General features: G+C 38.6%; 4 protein-coding genes across 8 annotated transcripts; 2 read left to right on the top strand and 2 right to left on the bottom strand.

Annotated features, from left to right (window-relative positions):
• Positions 1–106: 106 nt before the first annotated feature.
• LOC131781760 (uncharacterized) lies at positions 107–1,917 on the bottom strand (the record flags this gene model as incomplete). The annotated part of the gene is made up of 3 exons (XM_066159193.1): positions 107–636; positions 1,308–1,480; positions 1,871–1,917. Coding segments are annotated over 3 exons (750 nt in total), but the record flags the coding sequence as incomplete, so codon positions are not given.
• Positions 1,918–2,331: 414 nt separating this feature from the next.
• On the top strand, positions 2,332–10,078 carry LOC131781433 (histone-lysine N-trimethyltransferase SMYD5-like). Of its 3 annotated transcripts, none has more exons than XM_066159930.1 (11): positions 2,332–2,688; positions 2,927–3,048; positions 3,191–3,260; positions 4,273–4,377; positions 4,965–5,021; positions 5,630–5,700; positions 6,323–6,432; positions 6,526–6,582; positions 7,059–7,153; positions 8,021–8,091; positions 8,842–10,078. In XM_066159930.1, the coding sequence occupies exons 1-11, from the start codon at positions 2,338–2,340 to the stop codon at positions 8,948–8,950; spliced, it is 1,218 nt and encodes a 405-aa protein (XP_066016027.1). In that variant the 5' UTR covers positions 2,332–2,337; the 3' UTR covers positions 8,951–10,078. The 3 variants fall into 3 exon arrangements, with proteins under 3 accessions (XP_066016027.1, XP_058954076.2, XP_066016028.1); XM_059098093.2 differs by having other exon boundaries at positions 4,959–5,021; XM_066159931.1 differs by lacking the exon at positions 4,273–4,377 and having other exon boundaries at positions 4,959–5,021.
• A 5,400-nt stretch (positions 10,079–15,478) lies between these two features.
• LOC131781554 (homeobox protein HMX3-A) lies at positions 15,479–17,702 on the top strand. Of its 2 annotated transcripts, none has more exons than XM_059098239.2 (2): positions 15,479–15,925; positions 16,024–17,702. In XM_059098239.2, the coding sequence occupies exons 1-2, from the start codon at positions 15,655–15,657 to the stop codon at positions 16,401–16,403; spliced, it is 651 nt and encodes a 216-aa protein (XP_058954222.2). In that variant the 5' UTR covers positions 15,479–15,654; the 3' UTR covers positions 16,404–17,702. The 2 variants fall into 2 exon arrangements, with proteins under 2 accessions (XP_058954222.2, XP_058954230.2); XM_059098247.2 differs by having other exon boundaries at positions 16,027–17,698.
• Positions 17,703–21,115: 3,413 nt separating this feature from the next.
• LOC131781211 (dehydrogenase/reductase SDR family member 7-like) lies at positions 21,116–27,219 on the bottom strand. Of its 2 annotated transcripts, none has more exons than XM_059097872.2 (7): positions 26,897–27,219; positions 25,978–26,102; positions 25,137–25,236; positions 24,391–24,437; positions 23,611–23,730; positions 22,868–23,040; positions 21,116–21,808 (listed from the first exon to the last, which is right to left on the bottom strand). In XM_059097872.2, exons 1-7 carry the CDS (start codon positions 27,165–27,167, stop codon positions 21,751–21,753), a joined length of 894 nt encoding a protein of 297 aa, XP_058953855.2. In that variant the 5' UTR covers positions 27,168–27,219; the 3' UTR covers positions 21,116–21,750. The 2 variants fall into 2 exon arrangements, with proteins under 2 accessions (XP_058953855.2, XP_058953846.2); XM_059097863.2 differs by having other exon boundaries at positions 21,117–21,808; positions 25,044–25,236.
• Between the last annotated feature and the right edge of the window lie 663 nt (positions 27,220–27,882).

Raw genomic sequence — 27,882 nt, 5'->3', positions numbered from 1 at the left:
TTACAAAGACCAAACACAATTTTTATTTTTTGCTTTGACTTGTTCTGGCTCTAAGGTTTGGTATCCTGCTTTTGCATGCTGTCTGTTAGCTGACTCAGTTTTCAAGTTAGTCATAAAGTGACAACTCATAGGGTAATTTCAATTTTAGAGCTGGGGTTTCAGGAACTACTTGCACAGGCTGTTTTCCCCATTTCACGACACATCTAGTCTGATATTTCTCTTTCTTCCCCAATAACACTACTGGTGTTTCTGGGGTATGTAGGAGTATTGAGGGTCTGTCACAATACTCTGCCACCTCATGAGATGTATGTGCAAAGAGAGGTGTCTCTGGTATAGTTGAACAGGCTTTCTGTTCTCCCATCTGATGTACTGTTAATGGGAAGTGTGGAGTCCTAGGAATTAATGGTTTGCCAAGCTGGTTTGCTTCAGAAAAGTTATTTATGTATAAAGCAGGTGTTTTAGAAATTTCAAACTTCTTTGCATCACTTAGTGTTATTTCTGATTTTCTAATTGCTTTAAATGTCTTCGGTGCTGGAAATTCTTTATCTGTATTGATGTTTTCAAGGCAATCTTCTATGTTGCTAAGCATTCCCTGATGAAAGCTATCACCAAGGTTTTCTGGGAAGGTCATTCTATCTATAAAATTTAGAAATATGACAATCAACTACCTCTATCACAAATAAATAAATAAATAAATGAAATAAAGCACTCTAATGCAAGTGGAAATTCTGCAAGCAGGTTTGAGACCTATTATAGCTATTTCAATAGTCCTGTTAACACGACACTTGGTTTTGTGAGTTTTTGCATTCATTAATGAATTGATAGAAATTGAAGTGAGGAAAACAGTACCAAGATACCAAACTTTAATTTTTCCCTAGGCCTGTGGTGGTAGAATTAAAAGAAATTTCAATTGGTATTATCAACTGAGGCGATAACATAAATTGGCAGCTGTAAAAGTTTCAAAGCTGATGTTTCAAGCATTAGCACTTCATCAGAGCAAATTGAGGAATTGTGGGTTTTTGAGTGGGTTTATATAAAGAAAATGGAGCTACACTATTGGTGGGATAATTGTAATGAGAAAAACAAAAATAAGTTAGTTGAATGAAAAGCATTTGTTGATACCATAGGGATTAAAAGTGTCAATTTGAAAGAGAAAATTTTCCTTTAGAGTTTTGCAGCTTCCCAAACTGCCTAGTTGTAGGGAAAAACCAGCTGCAAATTGGCAGCAAAAACTCTTGGTACAATCTTTCTAAGCTCAAACTGGAGTAACAATTTTCCTTTAACACTCTGTAGTTATACAATCTTACCAGCAATACTTCTTCTAGTTATTTTCCTTTTCTTGATAGATTCTGTATGAACACGTGCTCTTCTCTTGGTTAAAGCAATATCAAGAGGACCAAACTGTTTTTTATTCATAGTATCTCCAGCCTTCTTCACTGTACTATGAAACTTTTCATCTTGAACATTTAACTTCTGCAAGCTGAAAAAAAGAATGGGTAAATGCTTAGTAAATGTACAATATTAAGAACTTCTGAATTCCCCATTTCTTTGGATGTGGTCAGGATCACAAATGCAAAGGTAGTTTTTTTTTTTAGTCTATAACAACTTTTCGGATCAGTTTTTTTTTCATGTTTCTTTCCTTTCCATAATATAATTGTGAATTGTGATAACCTTTCTTAATTTATGTTTCAAGAAGTCTAACTCTGAGTATTCTATGTGCAGCTAGGGTTTCTATTGTCAGAAAACAGTTAATGTAGAAGAGCTTTTTAAGTTTAAATATCATAATTTCTAGAAAGAAGTGATGGCTTATGCGCTGGATAATTGTATCGTTTCGTTATTTCTGGATTTAGGAAAAAAATGAAGTACGTACTGTGTGAATAATGGCGTATCCTCCACGTTTATATCTCTACCTTGTAGTTACTCCTGAATAGTTTAAAAGCAATGGAAACTTCATTCATTGACACAGGCGTTAGTCTCGGAGATATTACAATTCTCCGCTCTCTTGGCAGAATTCACACTAGCTACGTATACTTCGATGCCTTGAGTTTTTTTGTTCATAGTGTTGGTTTTCAATCTATTGTTCCTACCTCGAAAATGTGAAAAAACAACGTCTTAAGTTTTATAGAGTGATGTCGTTGTCTCTTAACTCAAGGAAAATTTCCTAAACTTGAAAGATTAGGAATTTCATAAACGTTTTCAGCATCGAAATCTATCGAGAGGAAAAGAGAATTCATTGATTAAAAAGTCTCACACCTTTTAACCAGCCAGCCGCTAAAGGGTTTCCCGCCAATAGCCCGCTGATAATTTTATCATCGCGGACTCACCCAGAAAAGCATCATGGCTGCCGCGCTGACCTTCGAAGAAACAACACTACTTTCTTACCTTTCTCACTTCTCGAACGTCCTTGTAAAGGATGTGAGTCTACAAAAAGGAAAAGGTCTCTTTGCCAAGAAGGATTTCAGAGAAGGAGAGCTCATTTTTGAAGAAAAGCCGTTGATTTGTGGCCAGTTTTTGTGGAATTCTCTCTACAAGTACACAGCTTGTTCTCATTGTTTGAGGTCTTTGGAAACAGCTGAGCAGATGGCGCGTAGGTTATCGGGAAATGACAGCTTGGAACTTCCTTATGCATCCAAGTGCTGTGAAATTACACGTATGGGACTTAAAATTATTAGCTGCCATAACTGTCAGGTATTACTCATGTTTGCGTGCGTATTGCTTTGTAAACTTTGGTTGAGGTAGACTAAGGAAAGGTATGAAACCTAATTTAACACAAACTGCATTCAAAGGCAAATGGTAATCGGACACTCGCAGGTTCAGATCTTTATTTAAGTTTAAGAGTGTTCGAGATGCGTTTCGATTTATTTAAATTGAAGTGAGCTGGACCAAATGGAAGCACTCCTGCATATCCCTTAAATTTTCTTTACAGGTTAAATATTGCAGTGAAGAGTGTAGACAGCGTGCTTGGGATCACTACCACAGGACTCTTTGTTTGGGACAAAATGAAGGAGATCCCAGCCATCCTCTAGAACAGCTACAAGAATCCTGGAGGTTTTTCATCATTTTTTTTTTTAATTTTTTTATATCTATTCCTCACAGAACTTTCAAATCAATTTATCTTTCACTTAAATTGCATTCATTCTATGATTTTCAGTTTTAGTAACTGTTTAACTTGAGTGTGATTTTCCATTAGAAAAATGCACTATCCCCCAGAAACTGCAAGTGTGATGCTTATTGCACAAATGATTGCAACAGTATTGCAAGTAAGTATTGCTATGAAATGAAACAGATAACTCTATCACCACAACTTCATCTAGCATAAAATCTTATAACCCTTAACACCCTATCATCAGTTTGTATTTTTTCATACTGTTCTTTATACAATTCCTAAGGTCTTTTAACCACACTTGGTTAGCTCCCATTGTAGAGCATCGCACCGCTATACAGGAGGTCAAGCCTTCAAGCCCCAAACTGGACCAACACCCAGCCGGTCTTGAATAAAAAAAATGTGTTCCCTTTGCAACAACATCCACAAATGAATAGACATTCTATGACATCCACAAATGAATAGACATTCTAGTCTTTCTGGATAAGGAGAATAATTACCCCTGACCTTGTCTCCCCCATCTTCTCTGTTCAGGTGAACCCTTTAACTCCCAAGATCTGATTGTTAATTCTCCTCTCTAACCGGCACACAATTCCTCCTAAATAAGTTATGAGAATTTGGTGTTAGATCAAGATAACAACTTCCTGATAAGCTTGAGTATTCTCATTACATGGTGGCTGGATAATGTACAGATATTATAGGGAGAAATTACAATTTAATCACTTTTGGAAGTTAACGGGGTTAAAAGAACCCATGCATCCATGCACTTCTCACAAAGAGTGGGGAAGGCAGCTCCTAGTGTTGTGGTCTGGCCTGGTTGTTGTTTATACAGGTCCCCATTTAAACCAGCTTCAAGCAGAACCAGGTCAGCCTGTCTAAATATGGCAAATATAGCATACAAAGAATCCCTGCTTAAGGTGGCAATCATTTCTTTTATTTTCATGACCTTAGTGGTTAATTTAGGGGAGATATTGTAAGGAGAAATTAGATGCTGGTCACTCCAAGGGTGAAAGGGTTAAACAAAAGCATGAGAAAGTGTTTTGCATTTTTCAATTTAAATACATGAATATACAGAGCCTCCAGTGCCTCCAATTCTCCGAAAAAATTGTTTTCTTTTTCTGTTTGTTTTGTCTGGTACTTTCTTTGCTTACTATTTATTTTTGCTTCAGGCACCAGATCCCAAGAAGATGCAGGATGTATTTGAATCTTTTTGCCACTCTGTGGTGAATAGAGGGCAACAAATTGTTCACAAATTACTAGGAGATCAGTTTAAGGTTTGGTAACAGCAGTGTTATTATTATGACCCTTTTAACCCTTAAGTGTGATTAGCACCTAATTTCTCTTTACAAAATCATCCCGAATCACACATTTAGGTGACAAGAATAAAGGAAATCATCCCCAACTAAAGAAGCTCTTGATTATTGAACAAATTCTTCTTGTCACCAGTATAGGGCACAATATGGAAAGTCCACATACTGATGTTAGGGTGTAAAGGGTTAATGAAACCATGTGGCTTTCCAAAAAAAATGAATACATAAAGAAACTTTTGTTTTCTTATCAGGTACAAAACACAGGCAATGTCATAATTTTACATCTACGTGTACATAGATTAAATGGATCAATGTCAGTATCTGAGCTACTGCGAACCTACCCCTCTCCCTCCCCCCCCCAACCCAACATTAACCATAACTTGTTATCAGTTGACTGTTGTTGGGTGAAAGGGGGGGGGGGGTAAGTGTACAGTTGCTCAGTTACTGACTTTGATCCAATAAAATGATGATACGGTTTCTGGAGTGTTCTTCACCTTTAAGAAATTTAATTCTATGTAGTAAAGGAACTCATTGTTTCCTTGAAGGAGCAGTTAGACATCCTACGAGTACAAATGTCCAATGCTCTGTATGATGAGAAATTAGAGGAGGTAAGGTGTACAAGGCACTCAAACATTGTGCAAAAGTTGATAAGTAAGAACAAGCAGAATTCAGAACTTCATGTATGATCTACATTGTAACTGCTAGTTTAAAATTTAATTAATTTAACGATATCATTTCACACAAACATACAAACATTTAATTTGACACTATAAGAGTTAACGCTTCAAAGCTTGTGGGCCATGTATGCTACTGGATTAAAACACATTAATTGAAGTATATACATATAAAATACTAAATACACAGCCACGAACAAATAATTAATCCAGGACGTTAAAATATTAATTTAAATTTGTTAAAGTGCACATAATCACCATCTCTATATCGAGACGTGGAGGCAGTTCAATTGTTGAAGAGAGAGTTTTAAAAATACTCCTTGGTTATAAGTAGTCTGTTGATTTCCTTAAAATTTTGATTATTTGTTTTATCATTACATTGAATAAATTCCAGAGGGCTGACCCACAAAAGGTTAATAAGCCTCTCATTAATCAGCAATTATATCTTGGAATCGAAGCATACCATTGTACATACCATGTACCTGACATCTACGTTTAACATCATTAATGCAATGATAACATGGTTCCTATTTCACTGTTAGTGGTTTAAAATGGAGGGTTTCCTGTCACTGATGGCTCTTGTGGGAATCAACGGGCAAGGAATTGGAACAAGGCAAGTTATGAACAGAATTGTTTTATTCTGGCAAATCTGCCTCATCCCACTCAAATCTGCCCTAAATTGTGAATCCAAGTACTGTATACAGGGCGTGAAATTGCACCTAATACAGGCGCCAATGCGACTAAATTTTTCACTTTGGCGACCAAATCCTGAAAGTTAGTCGCCAAATTGGCGACTAGAACGTTTCATCATAACTTTACCAAGAGATATAGTGAATTAAAAAGATTTGCAAAGATAAATCCGCGGCAAACTTCCTCGTTAAGTTTGTTTCCAAAACGTAGCACATGCATCTCGATCGATAACTAGACGCCATCTTGGATTTAGATGATCCTGAACGTTGTATATCATCCATCCTAGTGTCCACTTTGTAGCACGTTAAAGATCTTTTCCTTAACTTAATTTTGGAGGGTCTATCTAGAACGCTGACAGCGTAAAGAAAGATTTTGTTTGTCTTTGAAAATGGCGACCAACTTTTTTTGAATTGGCTACCACTTTGAAGAATTTAGGAGCCAAGTGGCTATCAGAAAAAAAAGTTAACTTCACGCCCTGGTATACACACAAACCATGAAAACTGAGTCACCACTCTTAACCGTACTATAACCATTTTTTATTTCAGCTCCTTGAGTGTTTATGTTCACAATCTTGAAAACCTTGGAGATATAACTGAAGATGAACGGCAAGCCCTGGATATTTTTATCGATCAACTTTATGAAGAAATGTATAATGGTGAGAACATTTGACCCGATTTGTCATCTTTGTTATTGCATTATTTTGAAATATGTACTTTTTGCTTCCATATGTCCTTTTGCGCCTCAACAGTTTCTGGGCAGTTTCTCAACTGTGAAGGTTCTGGTTTGTATGCACTGCAAAGTTCATGTGAGTACCTTCACTGTTTTTAGTCAAGAACAATTCAAACTTTGGTTTTATTCCATTTTTTAGGCTTGACTTTTAAAACAACGAACTTCTGAGTGCGTCAGATTTTTATAGCCATGAAAAACACATTAATATCATCGTTACGATGCTCAGATAAGGCCGTAGGATGTATTTCGAAAACTAGAAGCCAAAACACTGAGAAAATGGAATCGTAGTGGAATAATAAATTCATTAGTCGATGGTTTCATGCATGATACAAGCGGACATTTGACTCATTACACTTCTTTTTCCTCACCACGTAAGTCACAATGTATCCGTGCACACTACATGTACATGTAAAGCCATCGACCAAGTTGTATTTAACGCTCCGTTACAAAAGCGAAGATGAACGTTATTTAGCTTCTGCACCGATGGTAAGCCACACGAAGCTTAAAAAACCTTCCGTGAATTCCTTTTTTTTTTAAAATACTTTTTGGCAGGTAATCCAAGTTGTGAGCCTAACGCTGAAGTCACTTTCCCCCACAATAACTCAACATTGGTATTAAAGGCTCTCCATGATATTAAAGAGGGCGAGGTATTGCAAATTTTTGTCTTCTAAATAGAATTAGAAATATGGGAAGTTTTAAGCTCGGTAAAGAAATACAGAAAGGTGTTTTATCGTCTTGTCACGAGCGAGGGACATAGAAAAAAAAAATCGACATCGCTGATCCTAGCGGTTTGCAGGACGGGTGTCATACATGAACTTCGTAAAGGGCCTTGCTCACCATAGAGTGTTTGTGGCTTAGTGGTCGAGCATCGGAGCGCGGAATCCGAACGTCTGAGGTTCGATTCCTCATGGGGACTCAGAATTTTTTCTTTGTCCCACGCTCGTGACAAGACGGTGAAACATCTTTCTCTGTTTTTCTTCTTTTTGGTAAATGCCTGCATAATGGTGGACGTTTGCACATATACCGTTGAACGCCCGTTTGGATTGCAATTTTTATGTGGAAACGACACGACTCGATCAAAAAGATGCAAACTAGGGTAGAGAGACATTGATCGGGAATTCTCCTGCCTCATTACTTTACACCCTAACTTCAGCATGCATATTCTCCATACTGTTCTCTATACATTTCCTAAGGTGCTGACAAGGAGAATTTGTTTAACAATCAAGAGTTTCTTTAGTGAGTGATAATTTCCCTTATTCTCTTGATCTTGATGTGTGATTCAGGGGCGATGTTGTTAGGAGAAATTAGATGCTAATCACTCTCAGAGTTAAAAAAATAGTGTCTTCTCAACTAATCCTATGCGATTAAAGCTGTGTTCTTAATATCGTATTTTTAGAAACTAATGTTTTATTCAAGAATTTAAGTTTACAACAGAGTCAGTTACGACTGAAAGACTTTGAAATCTTTGTTTGTCGACTGATTTGATTTCAGTTTAATTTTATTGATCATTTCAGGAAATAGTCATTTGTTATCTGAACTGTTGTGATCGAGAACGAAGCCGACACTCAAGACAGCGTTTACTAAGGTAATCGTAACGAGAAATTTGTTACATTTACGGTAACGTATAGTGTGATACAAAAAGGTCGCCAAGGATGAGGAACTTGTGAATCGAAATAACATCACTTACGTTAATTTCGATTGTTTGCTGGTCTTTTCCTCGAAGTGCTTGGCTTAAAGTACAACTTTTTTCGAAGTCGTCCTTTGATGATCTAAAATCGCAGAGTGGTCGCCTGAAATTTTATTGGCCGAGAAAAAGTAGAGAGATGAATAAATAAATCAATGATAGGTGGAGGCATTGTGGCCAAGTGGTTAGGGCACTTGATATGAAATGTAGTGGTCCTGGGTTCAAGCTCTCTTCCCTGCTACTCACTAAATTTGTTCTCGGTTACATCGAGTTCAACTCATTGGCTGCTCTTTGTATACTGTCAACTGGTCTGCCTTTTGCCACTCAGGATCTGTGTTTATTTACAATGTTTGTTTCCAATTTGTTTGTACTAGCGCTAAAAAGCCCCCTTTGGGGAGTAGTCAATTAATGTTGATTTTATCAATATTATAATAAGTACAAAGAAGATAATTTAAAATGAAATTTGTGCAACTGCAACTGCAACCGCTAATTAGAACGCTCATCTTTAAGACATGCAATTAGCTGGTGATCGTTCTTTGAGGTTCACACGAGCTCCTATGGCTTGATACTTGGACAATCCTTTTGCCGCGTGGCTTGCTTCTTGGAGCGCGAAGTGTGTCGCAAATTAAAAGTCTTTTGTGTATTTTTAAGGGAAAATTACCTGTTCAACTGTACTTGCCCTAAATGTGAATCACAATCAGGTGACCCGGATGTGACATCAAGTGAAGACGACGATGATTCTATGGAACAAGACTCTTGACATTGACCTTGGCTTTTTCTTTTCATCACGGGAAACAGAGAGTTTGTCAAGTATACTGCCAATGTTGTATTTCACCTGGAGATGCCCTATCTCGAGTATTACTCTCTGGGTTTATGTTGCAGAAAGTGGAGCTACGCTATTGGTGGGAATATGGTGATGAGAAAACAAGAATAAATAAGTTGAATGATAGTTGGTTAGTGCGCTCACTACGAGACGTGAAGGTGAAGTGCATCTGCAACTGAGTTATGACGCTTACAGGGTAAAAAACATTTGGCTCACGTATCATTTCTGCGTGTAAACTGCAGAAAGCATTTCTGGTTGGTCCTTTTCCTAAACTCTATGCAGCTTATTCTCTCATAATAGGCCATCACCTCTTGAATCACTCTCATTGCTTGTGGTTCTCTCGCTGAAATTCAATTGATTATCAAGAATTTTTGAGGGACTAATCTATATATATATATATATATATATATATATATATATTACGATAGGGGAAAAAACAGAGAGACTATATTTTCATCCCTACAAGCCTGTTTCGTGATTACTCACTCATCAGGGGATTTTGATATGTATATATGTATATAAAGAGTAATTTGACTTTCGTAAAACAGTTCTCAATACATAGTAGTAGAGCGATGTATATATTGTGGGAGAAAAAAGACAAATAAACTACCAGTTCATCCCTACAGACCAGTTTCGTGGTTACCCGCTCATCAGGGGATTTAATGAGAATAGATCTTTACCATGGCTTATATATACAATATGATCTAATTTATGCAGTGCGGAATTTAACAGTTAGTTGTTGCGTAGGAGGGCTTTGTTTCTGTGGCGGCAGGAAGACACGAGTTCATTACGTTTGTTTAGTGTTGATAGTTCGGGTCGGCAGATGATTAAGAATTTTTTCTTTTAGGGCGAGATTACATCTTTTACTTGAGCTGTTGTACGGCGAGTGTGATGAGAGAATACGCTAGGAAATAAAGTGCTCGATGTTGTTGTCTTTGAGGGTCCAGATGTGCTTGCTGAGTTCGGTGGAGTTTTTGTGTTTAGCGTGGCGGAATGATGCGGTGTGGTTTCTGTATCTTGTTTTGAATTGTCACGTAAAGGGTAGTTACAGCTTCTCAAAATCGAAGAAATAAAAGAACTACTGTTTGATTGAGGATCTCTCTTGTTGACCTCTGCTTAATTACTACTCAAAATAGACAAAAAAGAGTCTTTGATGTTGTTTTTGTTCATGTCTCAAAGGGGTGTTACACTCCATTTTAAACTGTTTTTTACCGAGAAAAAAGTCGCAGATGACATCGGTGACCAACGTAAATTGTTCAATTCCTTTGAAACTTTTCTCGTAATAGAATTATACACTATCCTAGTGTATGATTCTATTCAAGGGCATTGAAGGAATTTAGCGGGAGATCACATGGGGAGAACGGAAGGTGATTAGTCGTTACCAAGAGGGTGTAGAGGAGGGGGAACTAGAGAATGGAAAATTTCTGCCAATCGACTTTAACAAGAGTTGAGTACTGTAACTTCGCTTGATTATTTTGATGAGAAGCGAATCTAATGAGATACTAATGTAGTTTATTGTGCTGTGATTTTCTTCTCCCGCCTAATTAGTAACTAAAATGAACCCCACTTATTTTAGATGCAATTTAATGATTTAAGAACATGCATTCTAGAAGGTGCAAATTTAATTTGTGTAATGTCACTCCATTTTGAAAATGATTGAACGTTTCTCGGCCTCTTTAGTGAATATACTACACTAGTGCTCCTGATCGATTCTCCTCAAATGAACGCCATAGCGATAGCTACTGAACCAACCAATTACAGTCCACTGGGAGAAAAACGGGCACGGCTGTGAATCTCGTATAATGATCAGGGTTATAATAACCCGGCCAGCCATACTTTGAAGGCCATAAGGTTATCAATTGAAATTGTCATGAATTGATGAAGCACACTTTCGCTTTTATATAGAGTGATCATTTCTGAAAAATTCATGTAATAAAATTAACGAAGGGCTTGATTTAAGATCTGAGTGGACATTTCGTTTTCTAGACAAGCTCTCATTTGATAAATCGCTCCCGTCGTTTGACGCAAAACGTGAAATATGCGTTCAATGACAAAAAGGGAATGTGAAATGGTTTGACTACTGATATAACGGGTCATAACCTTCTCGCTTCGTTATATAAATAATCAATCATGCCAGTCGATGTTCAATTATAAACAGACTATTTTTTTTACGACGAACAAGTGCACTATTATAAAATTTTAACTAAAACTAGCGTTATTTCAGGAAAATGCTGAAATTTTTAGGCTAAGACACACAACAAACCCGTGCCTCTCATATACTAGTTATACGCTTCTACAAATTGAGCTATATAGCCACATGTTAGGAACAGGCGGACTTGTCTTTTATACGTTTTTGTTTCCCGCAGACGAATCAGACCAAATACAGTATGGGTGAAATAAATCCTTTGTTGACCCGACGATCAGACAACAAGGGACTGACTGATTTTCACAGATCCACTGCAACTACTGCCACTACCGACTTTAAAACAGTGAGAAAAATTTCAGGCATCGACGAGAATTAACGATAAAGGCATAGCGCTGGGGATGGTACTGCGCTCTATAACGGGGTGCGTGGCCCAATTTAGTAAGCCTATCGCAAATCGCCAGTACATGAATAACATGCGACTGTCAGTCAGTCAGCCAATTGCAATCCCCAACCTGAATGGTGAGTGAGGCCTTAAATTTAGAAAACCATAAACCGTAACACAAGGCAGTAAATGCAGTAGACGATAACACTCAGCTGTTATTGTTGTTTGATCGAAAGGGGGGGGGGGGGGAGGGGATCTTGAGTCAATTTTCGTAGGGTACGTGCCGCTGACCCGGCCTCTCAGAGCTGCTATTCCATGATAATCTATTTTGAGGCCAATTATGAACCCCGTCCCAGTCACTTACGCGATCCTGACTTAGCCACTCTCTGTTTATCTCTCCACCTTACAAAGCCTTTTCGGTGGGTTATCCTGTAATGCGAGCTAATCGGCTAAATATCAAAACGACAGCATCAAACACAGAGACGACTTTTTAACCGCGATTCTCTCCATTTTTAAATATCGTCTTTAATACTGGAATTTTCTTACCCAAAAAATCCCGGAAATGTACGACCCATTGTAGTAACTGTTTTGCTCGTGTAACCCCAGTCAATCGTGTTGAGAAAATACGACCCTATTCAGCGACACACCACCATTAACCTATTACTAAGAAGTACCCTCTCCCCCCGTGTTGAATTTTCTTGGTAGCGATTTTCACACTAACACACAGAGCGCTTTTAATAGTCTGGTATTCAGACTATTGGTCGACGTTTCTCAGGCCGGGCTAGTAGGATTACGCAATAAATGTAGTAGCAAAAAATAAAAGGATAGGCCCTGAAGATGACTAATGGCACTAGTCTAAAATATTGACCCGTTAAAGGTGCCCTGTGCTGAATTATCGGCTTTGTGATGAGTGATCACTTCTGTTCTCTTTACCAACAGCATATCCACGAGGCGCTAAAACGTATGTGAAGTATGGCACTACAAATCTTAAATTCAATTTGCACACTTCAGAGCACTCGAAGATCACCTACGATACTGAAGTGTTGAAATCGCTTTCCGGTCATTGCTTATTTCGTTTCCGGAAGAGATCAACCTGTATGTTGTAACTTCTTCCTCCATAATTTTACCCTTTTATCGGCAAGCAGATGGAATAGTCTCCTCAGCTCTGAATACTCAATCTCAAGAAGTGGCGCTTTCATACGCATAATGTACGTGTCTCGTCTCATTTCTTAAATAAACCTGGAAGTCATCGCATTTTTGCAGTTTTTCGCTTTCTTCAACTTATAAAGTCGACACTCTTCATCTTATGGCCTAAATGAAAGTCGCACATCTCCACCCCCCCCCCCTCCCACTATGTGTTCTGGTATACTTCACCCCTGTCCCTTGGGTTTAAGCCTTTCTTCTTCAAAATTTATTGACGAAACTTTGTGTTCCCTCGGTAAATGGAGAACTACCTGAATTACTCGGTCAGGTCTTACATCCTCCTGTACTTCGTAATTTTGACAGAAGAGACGGTGATATTACGTCTGAGACATTAATAAACACTCGCTCATTAAAAAATTGCCTTTCCGGTTTCTTTCGATGCATTATTAATGGTCGATGTCAATGTATTTAGAGAATCAACCGACTGATAGCTAACAATTGCCCGTGGTTAAACGCCGACTGACACGAACTTTCTCCCCATTTTCTGCGGCTTTTTATGAGAAGAAAAATTAAAAGTTGCAGGTTTTAAATATCCGATGTAATTAATGATTTCACCTGATGTGTTCAGTCAAAACTTCCCGATCAATTGTCTGCTCAAACGATTAAATGCGAATAGCTTGATAACCACCCGTCGAGAACACTGACACTTTCGTAAGTGATATCGGATAATAGACAGGCCTTTTGAGGAAGCACTTTAGCCAAGCACTATCAAACCTCACGCCGTTCAAAATGAACGGAGCTTTTTTGGAATAGCTGAAAGCTTAACGCTGAAAGTGTTGAAGAGCTCAGTGGGAAAATCGAATGTGAATTTCTCCAAGCCCTTCGTGTTTATATTTAATGCACACGGGTTTTACGCAGATGATTGACATTGTCGCGCGCGGTTCATTAAAAGATTCTACTTGACACATTTCAAAACTAGAACCTGTCGTTTAGGCATGCAAAAACATGATGAAATGGTCATTTGAATAAAACCTTCAGTCTCTTGTCAATCAAATTAGGAAACGATTTTCTGTTTCCTTGTGTATGGAAAGTTCAAGAGTGTGGAAAATGACGTTTAATTCACACTTATACTTGAGTGGATGAAAACAAAAGTTTTAATAGTAACGGTCGAGTTCTTTATCGTTAATTGCTTCTCAATGAAGAGTGAGCGACCATCACAACGCCGCGCGTGTCCAAACAAATGGCGAGCGAAAAAGAAGCAGCTGTTCTCAATCGAACTTGGACTTCAGTCTCACAAAATAGCGGAATTTTCCTGTAACTTTTCATTGCTGAAGGATGTTTTTTTTTCGACAAACAGAAATATTTCTTGCTACATAATCATGTGTTGATTTCAACAAAAGTTGATGGAGGCCAAAAGGGCGAAAGTGAATGACGCGTCGCAATTTATGGTCTTCACGGCGAATCTCTTCCTGTTTTTATGGAAAACATCAAAAAAGCAGAGATTAGGGTCCTAAAGCTTTTGTATTGAATTGCCTTATTGGGGAAAGCAATATTTACTTAGAATGTTCTCAATTACTGCCTGGTTTCCTGTTACTCATAGCTTTCGAATTTAAAAAACGTATGCGTCAAAAACTTATTTTACAAAACAACTCGTTAATGTTTTTTTACAACTTTGTCGGAATCTTGTGACTTCGCCACCCATAGTTTTGGTATTGCTAATGAGCAGAAGGTCCAATGTAAATAAATAGCCTTGGAATAATGAGAGCACACGAAATTAAGACAACTTTACGATCTATTGCTGCGCTATCAGCAGAGCCATGAGTTATTTCTCCTTCTGTAATTCCCATCAAGTTAACATGCATATGTTACCATTTTGCTTATTTCTATGGTAGGAATTTGAGTTCAACCGGGGGCCGCTGATAAAATACCAGATAAAAGAACCGAGAGCTTAAAGTGAATTTCCATATATACAACGATTCATTGCAAAAGTAATTGCTTTTGAATCTTAAACACCAAAGATTCACGGGGTTTCACCTTAAAAGTAATTTTCTCGTCTTCTATTGCCCCTGAATTGATTGCAAGCCCATTAAACAACGCTTAGCCAAAAGTCCTCTCTTTAAATTGGTGTAATTAGATCACGGGAAAAGCTCGCGGTTTCGATCGATACCAAAATAATTACTCAGATGACTTCGTTTTTGAGTAAAACTTTGAAGAAACCACGCAAAATTGCAGTGAACAACAAAGCACGTTTGTACAAATAGTGAGTTTTCTTTTACTCTATGGATCACGAGATATGATGCTAAAATTCTGTCCAATATGAAACCCATTAAACGGGCAGTTGTTTTAAAATCAATTTACCACATGTCCTCAACGATGCCAAACGTTTTTTCTCAATTGATGTTTTTTTAACTCCTGAGACTGTACATGCGTTTTGATAACCGGACAGTCCACGTCAGCAAGCCGACAAGATTCCCTGAATTTTACAAAATCAAGCATATGGAAAACACTGTAGACTAACAATTAAGCCTCTAGCGCGAGAAAGCTATGTTTAAAAACATCGGAATTTGATTGACACAAAAATTATCCAAATTAGCGATTAAACATCTTTGTAAATGGCCTCTGGCTAAAGGGTGTCTTCCAACCAATCACCGCATGCTCTGAGAAACGCGCTCCCTAAGCTAACCAATAGAAGGAGCGCTACGGAGCACATATGACGCCTGTATTTGTCAGCAAATTTTACTAATTGCCTTTATCGTCAATACAATCGCGTTATTGATTTTATATGATATGTCATGAGCTCTCAGGCGGCAAGCTTTCATGCTCTGTTTTGTCCTAAAGCTGTCAGATAAGTTCAGCCTAAGAGCACGGTTGCGACAATTGCTTCAATCTGCTGCGCGTACGAATCGTTCCAGCTACAGCACGTTTAACCAGATGCTTCTCCACTAAACCTCAGCCAAAGAAGCATACATCATGGCCTCAGTTGGAACATGGCATCGCCACATTTACAACCATCCTCCAAAGCAACCAACACCGCATTTTGTTGCCAACATTCTAGGTCTTCAATCAGGCCACCAACCGAATAACGTAACAAGCGGATTCTCTCAGCAGGAACAAACGCTTGTTAAGCGCAACCTTGTCGTAAAAGAGAGAGAAGCGAGATCAAAACAAAGCGAACAAGGTTATGATTCAACTTGTGATGTTGATGAGAAGGAACTTGAACAACCAAAGTCAGAATTAAAAGGTAAGTGACTTCATGCGGTGTTAACGAGCTCGGAAGTTGGTGAAGCAGTGTATTGACAAGGATCAGTTTTCTAAATGTTCTCGGTTTTCTGTTAAAAGCAGATTCCTCTTCAGTCCATTCCAAGGGGGTAAAGAGACTGAAAGGCAAATCTGGAAAGGAAAAAATCAAGAAGAAAAAAGCTAGGACCACATTCACTGGTCGGCAAATTTTCGAGCTCGAAAAGCAATTTAAAGAGAAGAAATACTTGACTGCGGCGGAGCGAAGCGACATGGCCGCTCTGCTAAATGTCACCGAAACACAAGTCAAAATTTGGTTTCAGAACAGACGAACAAAATGGAAAAAGCAGGAAAAAAATTGTGTAACAACAGTTGACACGGAGAAAGATTCGCAAAGCGAGCATTCCGACAACAAAGACAGTACGTATGGAAATGTCTTAGACAACGACGACAAAACCTCGGATTTAGATGAGAGCAGCTAAAGATTAGCTGACGAGAAGATGTAAGAAGGATGGAACTCTATTTAGAAGATCAGAAGGTGTAAAAAATCTCTTATTTATTTTATTCGCGTTTACTCGCCACTTTTAAATTACCAATATGTACAGTTCAGAAGCAACCGTTTTAACAGTTCATATTCTTGAACTCAGCGGATCAAGACAATTATCTCAATACAAAGGTTTCGCGCCTACATAAATTAAGAGACCGATTAAGGAAATCCTGAACGCTAAAAAAGCTATTAGAACCGTAGTAAGCCTGGACCTGCTCAGCTACAAAAGACTCAGAACGTTTAATGAGCTCAAATCGCCATTTAGCGAGTAAATTTTACAAATCATACGAAGGTTAATTCATTAACTTCTGCAGGAAGCAATTGACCAGCGAGTAACTCATTTGTGTGATAATTGAACACCCTCGCTCAATACGGTGTTTATTTCAGGAAAACGTCAGCATTTATTCGGATCTATGAATGCCAAACGATTTCTTAACTTTACTGATTCTTTAATTGGTCTCCACGCGTTCTGTTGTTCTCTGGCTCAGGCTGTGGTATTTGCAATTCTATCAACGCGCAGTGGGTTTCCTGCTGCCAAGTCATTTATAACAAACCACTCGTCGATTTAAGTTGAAGAACCGTTTCAAGCTGAAGCGAAAACGGTTTCTAGACATTTCAATTAAGCAAAAGCAGTACACAGCTCAATTGTCAAATTTTTACGACTCCGTTTTACTGAAACTACGACTATAAATTATATTTTATTAGGCTGACAACTATAGACCCCCTGCCAGTGGAACGACTCAAACTATGGACTTTTCATTGTTACAAAGGGCTATTGGTAACATTGAAGTCTTAATTAACAACCCCTCCACTCAAAAACATTTTATCAACAAATCCATGCCTAATTCCAGTTCTCAAAAATTGTTTTCTTTACGAGACGTTTAGAAATGTCGCATTACTTGGCATGGGAATTAGGGAAAATGATTCAAATGCGTCATTCATGTAGTGAAGTCTGCGTTCAATTTTGCGGTAAATAAAGATGAATTGGAAATTGCGTGTTCTCTTGTTCACGGCTGGTCGCCTGATAATTAGATTGAGCGATATCAAAAGTTGCATACTATCTAAATTAGAACTTTGTGCACCATCCATAAACAGTAGATATAGTTAATTGAAAACAAATGGTTTCCGTCGAGCAGCTTAAAAATTCAGCGAAGTTGGCGAAGTTTTAAACGTTTTATCGATGATGTTTTGCAATACCTTGTAATTTATAATTGTACACCTTTTTGAATTTATCTTTTCGCACAGATAAATGTATTTGTGATCTTTCGAGGAGTGTTTTTTAAGCATAGAAGTCATAACCTTAAATTTTTTTCCCTTTTCCAAACGTTCTGCTTTTTATTTCGCTTCAATTTCCTTCCGCGACACCGCTGAAGCTTAGATTTTTTACCCAACTTTTCTGCCGACAATCTGTGTCATTGTTTTCTGATCGATTGGTGAAGGACAATTAAGAAAGTCTTACTCGCGTCCCACGAGGTACCGCAAAATCTAAGGAAACCACACATCTTTTGTGTTCAAAGATCACCGTACCCTCTGAAGTTCCGAACGGGAAACCAATCCGTTTCCCATATTTGCACTTTCGAAACTATCAGTAAGGGTAATGCATCGTTTTGGATCAAACTGTCATTAGCCTATATTTGAACCATTTCGTTATCTTTTGAAACAAATACTTAAAGTGAGAGGTGTCTACAGCTTAATGCTGTTTCGAGATATTCTCGCTTTCAATGTGTAATTACTTGTAGGGCATTTTAATGGCTTGCCGCAAAAAGGAATTGAAATAGACTAGTTTTTATGTACTTTCGGCGTTGAGCGATTTCATGCTCAACTTCTTCGGACTTCTCAAAATGTTGAAAACAAATTCTGTGAAAAATTAAGGCAACAGATAAACGAAAGAGTTGATCTAAAATCTGAACAGATTCCGCACACAGAATAGGAATGACTTTTTGTGTCAAAGCAGTAGTTGGTTTCTGGGACGTTTATTTCGATATGAAAGGACATTTGAAAAAGTGAAATTTATCGGCATGGCTTGAAATAGGGACAGAATCGAAAACGCCGCCCGTTGCGAAAACGTGACTGGTTGTAACATATCTAAAACCGAAATATTATCTGGTTCTCTTCAGCTAAAAGAGCTCGCTGATTGTTCTTCTCTGTCATACTTGAGTCGCACGCACTTGGAGTCGTTAACAACTAATGCACTGGATAAACAACCTTGACTGTTCGTTGACAAAATTAAGCAAACACCTTTTAGTAACCATGCCAGACAGGAGACAGTCAATTGCTTCATCTGATAGTTTGTAGTCTTGAGTGGATTTAGTTCAATTTAGTTTGAATGAATTAAAATAATGTCCGGAGAGAAAACACAATTTATTTCATCACAGATCCACGCTTAAACATAAAGCTAAACTTTCAAGTAGAAAAGCGCGCTCTACGTATCAAACTCTAAACCTCAAGTTGTAACTGCCTTTGGACTATTAAGGCAAAATGGATTGTTTGCCAAGGGATATCAAGCTACAAAGTGTGACAGCAGTTTATTCTGTTGGGAATTAGCAGTGCTTACCCTTTCATAACTCAATCATAAATTTTCGTTTAACTCTCTTGAACGCAATTGCCTTATTCTGGAGGTCTTGGGAGCCATGTGCAATCGATTAATAAAGTATATAATTTAGGGTATCCAGTAGAGCTATTGTATTAAGCATTTAGCGGCATCTTTGATTTGGCTTTACTTCAAACAGAGCGTTGATCGGATTGATAAACACAAGTGTGAAACGAAACACGCGCGCTGTACCGGATGTATTCGGGTTAAAATGACTTAATGTTTATCTTCACGAGAGAAATTCATCAATACACCGCCTCCGGCGTACAGCGTCGATTGAAGGAAGCTCACATACTCGAGTGCTTGAACTGCACTGGGTGAGAACAATTGCGCATTTTTATCTAAGATTAAAGGTTAGCTGAAGATCACGACCAAGATAGTAGTAATTAAAAATTTGACAATCGGATTAAGCTCCAATGAAAAGTCATAACAAATAATCTTTTCCATTTATTGACTCAGTCGGTTTTGCTGATAAGGTTGTAATTGACTCCGAGTAGCATCGATTTCTACTTAATCGCTCCACTGCAATTAACTCCAACCACTTAACAAAATCGTTTCGTTTTTCCAAAGAGTGTTTTTTTCCCAGTGTGAGTTACATCAATCAGTTCCAAAATGCGCGAGCATTTTCGTCGATTCGACGCGATCACATTAACTAAACCAACTCGATGGAATTGCAGACAATCAGTAATTCAGTGCGCAATTAAAACTACCCATTCTGAACATACATTTGCGATCGACAGCCCGTTAAGATTAGGGGTTGATCTTGAAAAGATAACCAAAAACGACGATTGATATGTCATCTAAATGGAAGCCTTTCGGAAATGAAACAGAGACTACGAAACTTTAATTTGCCATGTGCAAAGACAATTTTAAACATGTCATATTGGTGGTACCAAATGGTTTTATGAAAAATCTCTCCAAACAATTAACGTTGTTTATCAATTTTGCTTCTCCTCAATTCGGCCTTTTTAGCCCGGCTTTCACTCGCGGGAGCGATCATAAAGAAATTTCTCCTTATGATTTCAGTTAATTTTCAAGCAAAAAATGTATATAGCATCTAAGGATGCTGTTTAATTCAGCTGCAAATTCTCACAGCTAAGATAATGAGAAATGGATAACAGTAAGGAGAATTGACAGAGCGCTTTTCGATTGAGCGTGATAAAACCAAATTAGTCCCAACAGCGAAAAAATATCTCAAAAAGCCATTGAGAACTCAAAGTAAAACCAACCACTCAAACCGCCTGAAGCGCGGGAAAACGCGGACGACCAAGTCGTGATTGATTTTTGTTTTGCCTCTGATTGGTTGAGAGAATGGCGCCAGTTTCCTGGACCAATCATCGACTGAAGTAAGCAAAAACAAAGCAATCCCGGATATTAAAAATTGCTCGATTTAAATCTTGCTTTAGCCCCTAAACTCCCAGAAGTGATTAACAGGTAACTTCTCCCTATAACATCCATACATTATCCGGCAAACAGGTAATGAGAATATTCAAACTTATAAGGTAGAAGTTGTTATCTTGATTTAACATCAAATCCTCATAATTAACTAGCAAAATAATGTGTCGCAGCTAGAGGGGAGAATTAACACATAGATCTTGGGAGTTAAAGAGATGACCACCTGAGGAAAAGAGGTTGTATTTTTACCCAGTCTGCAATGACTAAATAGCCAGCCTCGAAGGGCCTATGTTGAAGATAAAACCTGCTAAAAAAAATTACTGCTGGCCGCTAAAGTTCTTTTTCTATGAATACGCCAGAAGATGTTGAATAAAGAAGATTACCTAGTTTGTCCGAAACATCCTTTCATAAACCTGAAATGTTAGTTCCTTATCTACACCTCTCTCTGAGAGAGGCGTCTATGATTTCAGTTTTTCTGGCCTGTTCACAAAGCTTCTCAACGAAATAACGGGGGCGAATAAAAATATCGAAGTTGAAGGAAGAGAAAAGCCCTCCCAGCGCATTCGCTTCAATCGCTTCACTCAAACAAACGTAGAAACAAAAAACGCTGTGGATAGACTCGATATGTTTTGATCAAGTGATGAAATAAAAACAATTAAAAAGTCCAAGTGATTGCTGATTACATTTTACTTTATTCAGCAGAAAAAAACGAAAAAGGTTTTTAAGTCAAGGAACATAGAGAAAACCGCTGATCTGACAACAAGACTGAAATACAAACTGCCCACGTCAATTTCGTCATATTTTCTGGGGTGTACTTTCTGAGGTGCCCTTTAACAGACTTTGTTAACTGTTTCAGCCCGTTATAAGCTATTTTAGCTAATGGTATTTTTCACCGTTAATCAGAAATATATGAAGGCTGCAAGTACCTGATCGAAAAAGAAAAAATTCTAAGATCCCTGCCTGATATTTAGTGGAAAGATGCTAGAAGCACAAGTGAAAGGGAAAGAGATAGTTGTATGTCCAGTCAGCGAAAGAGGACATAATCTTCTGATTCCCCGGTTAAAACAAAGTTCGATTTTGCGTAAGAACAGCCTTAGTCTCGTCAGTACGAAACCGCTTGTAAGGCATGGACACGAAATAAAAGAGCTAAATCAAATGAAAAGTGTAAGGATGAAGACATCCAAAAAGTGCCAGCGTATCCCCACAAGGCGACAGAGCATACCACACATCTTTCTATTTGCAAACGACGTCTTTCCCAACCGTTGCACCATTTGCTTGCTTCGTTCGTATTTCAGGCTTAACTCCCCTTCATGTACAATTTCGTAATTCGCTCCATTAGGAACTCATTGGAAAACCTGAATAGAGAGGAAAGTGTAAAGTATCGTCATTTAGAGCACAGAGAGGTCAGTTAGAGAAGTTGCAAAGGAAGGTTGTCTTTTTTTTTTTCACTCCTCCTATGAAACTTTTTACGAGCCACCAAATTACTCAAAACCGTGGACCTACGAAATTGTGAAAATCCAAACACAGAGTCTATTGGCGTGTTTTTTTGTCGTATTAGGATAGCGCGGTTTGTACGAAAATTACCAGTTGAAGTATGATTAGTATAGGTAATAACATGATTTCTCTTGCAACTTGGTGCTAAGCACGAGTAAATTTTTCAGAGACAACAAAATTGCACGAACCCGTAGGGCAAGTGCAATTTGTAGTCTTTGAAAAATTTACATGTGCTTATTACACCAAATTGCAAGAGAAATCATGTCATTACTTGTTAATAACGTACATGAAAAAACTTCTCAGAAAGCGTGCGTGCGCTAACGAAAATTGGTGGAAGCAAAGAAGATGAAAGGAGGGGAGGCTTAGGAAGTGGGGTGGGGAGGGTTGATATGAGATGTCCCTCCCTTAAGGAGTGGGACATAGGGCTGATATTAGATGTCCCTCCCTTAAGGAGTGGGGTAGGGGTATTGGTATGAGATGTCCCTCCTATCGCTCGGGTGAAACGTCCCCAGTATCACGGAGTCATTATCAAAAATCATTTAACGAAGAGTAAATGTTTCTTAGTGAAAAGATTGGCAGCCCGTCCCAAATTTGTAGAGCTGAGAAAGATTAGAGACGAACGGAACGGGGGAGGGGGGGGGGGGAGTTAAGAAAAAGCAGGGGGGAGGGGTGGGGATTCCCCTACCCCTCCCCTTCAATTTTAATAGTAAATCCAATAGGGCAGCTTAGGCACTATCCCTAATAAAAGAGGGCACTACTGCACATCTTTAAGATGATGACGCGTAGTTAGGTAAACTTCCATGATATTTTTTTCTTCTCAAACCGTTACATCTAAGCTTGCGTTTAATCGATCGTTAAAGTTACGAATCAAGGATTCAAGTGCATGTAAAAAAAGACCAGTCCGCACAGAAAACTCATACCATTTAAAGACGGTTGGAAAATACTGGTTGGCGTAAGTCATAAGTAGCATTGGGTTATTTGAAATCCATAATTCGTCCAAGTTGTTCGCCATTCCCACAACCATCAGCTTTGCACAGCGTTCAGTCGGCATTTTTCCCTCGTACTCTTGGTAGTTCGGCGTGTTTTTAAATTCCTGCAAGTCATAGAAAACTTATCAGTACCCGTAAATTAAATTTGTGAATAGGTGAGGAAAGAAAAAAGCAAACCGAGATTCGATCAATTGAACAGCATATATTCTTCAGACAATTGGAAAGATTATGAAATGTTGCAAGGGAAGGACTGAGAAAGCCAGCGTCTAGAACAGAGGCTTCTCGGACATGGTTAATTTCCCGGGTTGTGCAAACTTTGTCCATGCAAGATTACTTCAAAAAACCCTTTTAGCAAAAATCTCCAAAATGAATTTTTTTTCCCTAGTAGAATGAAGGTCAGTCCTTCTCTCAGCCCCCATAATTGTTTTACAGGCCCGTCACTTCCACTGATTATAGCCAGTTTGTTCTGTGTTGCTCGGTGTTTGGATCTAACGCGATTCTAAGGCAATAATTTACACTTTTGGTTAATTTCATAGTCTTCCCTGATCAGTTGTCTCTTTTCTCAAGAAAGAGAAGTTGCTCAATTGCATCGTTTGTTGTTATTGTTTTTTAAATTTAATTTAAAATATACACATTTATTGAATTAGTTGTAAATCAAAGCTTTGTATTCTTACAACTTTGACGTCCTCTGTGAAAGCATGACGACCAATGTTAGATTTCACTGGCCCCGGAAGAACAGTCTGCACACGGATGTTGTGTTCTGTCAACTCGATCCGCGCACTGTCAAAGTAACCCTAATAAAGAATTATTCATTTATCATCGATAAGCCCCTACAAACTTAGATCAAGCAAAAAATTAACAGTACATGTGATGTCCCTCAAAGGAAAAAAATCGTAACTTGATGAGCTTGAAATTAAAAAAAAGCTGAATGGTTTCACAGGGTGCAACTACCTCTCGTTTTATCGTTCTTTTTGCAAAGTTTTTAAAACTTCTGTACTTAGAGTTCAGAGAGAACTTAATTTTGGTATAATTCAAGATGGCTCTAACTTTCAATACAGATAATATATGAACTTTACAAAGACTATTCGTGTGGCGGTTATTACGATTCGATGACTGGAAAAAGCGAATGATCGTTTTTAAAATAGGAGCACATAGAGCCAACCAAATGGGTTCTTCCTTAAAACTACTAGATTTCTATGGGTAAAAGGAAAAACGGAGAAGAAAATGTGAAGAGGTACTAAGGCTCCTTAAAATCCCTCACGTAGACTACGGGCAGTCCTTACTTAAGCCGTGGGGAGTCCGTCGTCTTAGTAGAAAAATTGGCGAAAACGAAAACTAATTTTAGCGCGCCGCGCCTCACTCCCAGAGTTCCACACGGCGTGGACAGACAACCTACGCAAAGATAACAGTCCTGATACAGTTCATGCACTGCTCAAAGAAAAGTTACTTCATACCTGCAACGCATGTTTACTGGCACAATATGTAGCTCCATAAGGCCATCCTGCAAAAAATCATTCATGTAGGTAAAAAGCAGTCAAATATGAATCAGGGTCAATCAGAGCATCCGCATCTCCATAACCACCGAAGTAATTGTTCTTAATGAACCAGTAATTGCTAGATATAAGAAAGCCATTGTTAGTTCCAAATTTTAACGATTTACAAGTCAAAGTTTTATAGGACTGTAATTAATAAGGGAAAGAACACCGAATAAACATCTCTCGTCCCCGAAAGACGACCGATCCTATACAACAACTTCCGCAGTGGCGATTCCAAAGTTCTAGTTTGTACGCACGTGATTCTTAAGCTCAAACAAACAAACGTGACGTCACACAAAACTCAATAACGCCTTGAGCAGCCATTTTCTCAAACTCATTAATAATCTTCAAGGTTACAAAAAAAAGAAGGCATAGAAGAAAGTACTTACCGCGGCTTAGATATCATGTATCAAGAGAGAAAACATACGTGAAGGATTAAGTATCGTATCATTTCTCAGAAGTAGTCCGCACTTCCCATATGGATTTGATAAAATCTATTAATTTTTCGTTTCAATTCGTCCTGTAATGGAAATAACTTGAGGTAAAATTACGATAAAAAATATCAGCGTTACCAAACTTTCCCAGAACACTGCTGACTATTACAATTTGTCCGTAATGGCGTGCTATCATGTGTGGAAGAACTGCTTTGGTCAGGGAGATCGTACCAATAAGATTTGAATCTAAGAGAGCTTGGTCCACTTCTAAAGATGTTTTCTTCACCAAAGATCTTTGCGATCGGGCACCATTGTTTACTAAAATATCAACCTAAATGAAAATAAAGACAAAGAGTAGAGAAAACTTTTGGTCCAATTTTCATTTTTGTTAAGTTTGTGAGTATGCCTTACGTCTATTGAGAAATCGATGACTACCCTCTAAAAATAGATCGTTACCAATTTTAAACCTGTAATGCTGTCATGCTGAAAATTATCAATTCTAAAACGCAAGACGCCGAAGTTCTCGAAGGGCGGCAAATAGCTGCCTATTTCAATTTCACACCAGCATTGGGCTCCTCAAGGCATAATCAGAGTTACAACTGAATGCGAATAATGTCCAGAAAATCGTGGCCTGAGAGAAGAACCGCATTGCATGGTGTGCGTCTCTCCGCCCACGGGAAGATTTGAGGCGAATCGAGAAGAAGTTATCCGGTGTCTGGCACAAACAATGAAGTCTCATTCTTTCCCGTGAGCGAAGAAACACGTTTGCCAAAGTGCTGATTATGAGGGCCTGCTGACAGTCTGAGTACATCATGCGAACAGAGTACTAGTAGATGTAAAGAGCGTGAGATTCTCGTTTAATAAATTTCTGGTTATTAGTAAAAAGTGTAGTCAATTAATTGCTCCACCCATAGTTAGGGAAGTGAGGGCAAGAAATTAAAATTGAAACATTGCATATGTTTTTTTTTTCTATCTTTAAATACGCCCTCGTCTTGAGATATGCCTCTCATTCAACTCTGCAGAAGTAGATTAATAATTTTTATACTTGTACACAATTCAACTCTCGCTTTACCTTCCCAAAATGCTTGAGGACTTCTTGAGTAAGTTTTTCATGTGTGTCAAATTCTGTCAAATCCAATGGAAGTACAAGAATATCTTGATCTTTTTTAAACGAGGAATCAAGACCATTGGCAATGGCTGAAAAATCATGGAAGAAAATTGATAATGACAAAAGCAAGAAACTGGATCCTGGCTCAGAAATGTTTTGCAAAGAGGACTTAAAAACTTTCCTCTTCCTCTAAGATCACTCCATTAAATGACCCAAAAATCATTAACCTATACTGAGGTCTTAATGGGATCAACCCTCTCCACTCCCAAACACATTTGTTTGGTCACCGCCCCCGCCCCACCTCCCGGTCATTTCAATATTGGTCTGCAAGGTGACGTAAACACATTGGTAATTAATACACGGGAGGGAAGAGAGGGTTAAAAGGAACAACAAATAATTTTCTCTGGAAGAAGTGTCCAAACTAATTATGTCTGGGAGTAGACCGATTATCGTTGTTTCATGGCCTAGCCGCTAGCAACGTTTTCATTTCGAGGAACGCGAAGTATTTTTAAAACTGCCTGCAAGAAAACATTTCTGGTGGCCATGCGAATCTCATGTGCTCCATGGTGGGCGGCGTTACGGCTCACTGCCACGAATGCTGTCACGCAATCTTGCTTCACATTTTAATTGCAAGTACAAAGTCCTCGAAAGGAACACGAGCAGATTTCTAAATTTCATTGTAATTAGAAGAAAAAATTAAATCCCTCAATAAATTGAAAGAATCCGTAAATAAGGGTGACTTACTGCTAGAAGAATCGACTTATAACTAATGCTATCTAATGGTTGTATAATTATGCACCGTAATAGCTCATTCAAATTTTAAGCGTCGAGTCAACCAAATTTGATGAGCACAGCATAATTTTTTCAACTTTTTCCGCCTTACCTGCACACTTTTCTTTGACTCGCTCTAACTCTGCCTTTCTCCGTGCAGACAGGACCAGTTTACAGCCGTATTTGGCCAGTTCATAGGCTAAATATTCACCAATCCCGCTAGAAGCCCCTGTGATCCAAACTACTTTTCCACGAAGTGCGACGCCGGGATCTCGACTGATCTTTTCGTATATCATCAAAGTAAAATCGCCATCTTGGTATTTGAAAAATAAGTAACAAACAAATGGAACGACTAAGGCAGCAATCAACAATTTGCGTCCCATTGTTTCGGTGGCACAATGGACGGTTGACTGTCCGAGCGACTTACTCCAAAAGGTTTCGTTGGCGATACTTGATGACACTTACACAGCACAATTACCGAAGGAGCAGGGGTGGGGTGGGGAATAAGAGTCTCTTTTCAAAAGTTAGCCTCCGATCCGACAGAATATGTAGAAGACGATTTCAAGCTTTATCCTCAAGTCATCTCGCCAGTGTCCTCGAGAGAAAAAAAATCACTCTTACTGCAGTCTAATTCCAAGGGATCAATCTTTACTTAGCGCTTGGGGGGAGGGGGAGGAGGAATTTTTGGGATCACATGGTTTTCATAGCAAGGGGGACTATGGAAGATTGACTGCCATTAGAGGGGGGCCATGATAATAACACAGAGCCTTGGGCGGGGAGGGGGGGAAGCAGTAAATTTTATCGTGACATAGCCGAAATCCTCCACCCCCCTCCCCCCTGCTGAAAAAATTATGACTGGCACCTGAATTGAGTTAAAATGCTATAGTTCAGGACGGATTCAAATGAGCCTAAAGGAACACATCGAAACACGGAGACGAAAAATGCAAAAGCCGCTAATTTACCATACGCAAATTAGAAGCATTCTCATGCGTCTTCGTAAATCAACGTCTAGGCTGATGATCTGATGATGGCAAAACACAAGAAAACTGCATTTCAACCATCTCCCACGAAAGTTTTTACATCTTCCACTGCACAAGC

This window comes from Pocillopora verrucosa, chromosome 1 (genome assembly GCF_036669915.1).
Source record: "Pocillopora verrucosa isolate sample1 chromosome 1, ASM3666991v2, whole genome shotgun sequence".
Taxonomy (NCBI): Eukaryota; Metazoa; Cnidaria; class Anthozoa; order Scleractinia; family Pocilloporidae; genus Pocillopora; species Pocillopora verrucosa.
The sequence above is the reverse complement of the archived record's forward strand: the minus strand, read 5'-3'. Positions and strand labels throughout refer to the sequence as shown.

Bases quoted from the DNA above. Each gene is read 5' to 3' on its own strand.
- LOC131781433 (XM_059098093.2), top strand. From the start codon at position 2,338: ATGGCTGCCGCGCTGACCTTCGAAGAAACAACACTACTTTCTTACCTT. The intron at 3,049-3,190 runs GTTTTTCATCAT...ATTTTCCATTAG, and splicing joins CAGCTACAAGAATCCTGGAG to AAAAATGCACTATCCCCCAG. The intron at 5,022-5,629 runs GTAAGGTGTACA...TTTCACTGTTAG, and splicing joins ATGATGAGAAATTAGAGGAG to TGGTTTAAAATGGAGGGTTT.
- LOC131781211 (XM_059097863.2), bottom strand. From the start codon at position 27,167: ATGGGACGCAAATTGTTGATTGCTGCCTTAGTCGTTCCATTTGTTTGT. The intron at 25,237-25,977 runs GTAAAGCGAGAG...ATTTTCATTTAG, and splicing joins TCCTCAAGCATTTTGGGAAG to GTTGATATTTTAGTAAACAA. The intron at 24,438-25,043 runs GTAACGCTGATA...GATTTTTTGCAG, and splicing joins CAGTGTTCTGGGAAAGTTTG to GATGGCCTTATGGAGCTACA.
- LOC131781554 (XM_059098239.2), top strand. From the start codon at position 15,655: ATGGCCTCAGTTGGAACATGGCATCGCCACATTTACAACCATCCTCCA. The intron at 15,926-16,023 runs GTAAGTGACTTC...TTCTGTTAAAAG, and splicing joins ACCAAAGTCAGAATTAAAAG to CAGATTCCTCTTCAGTCCAT.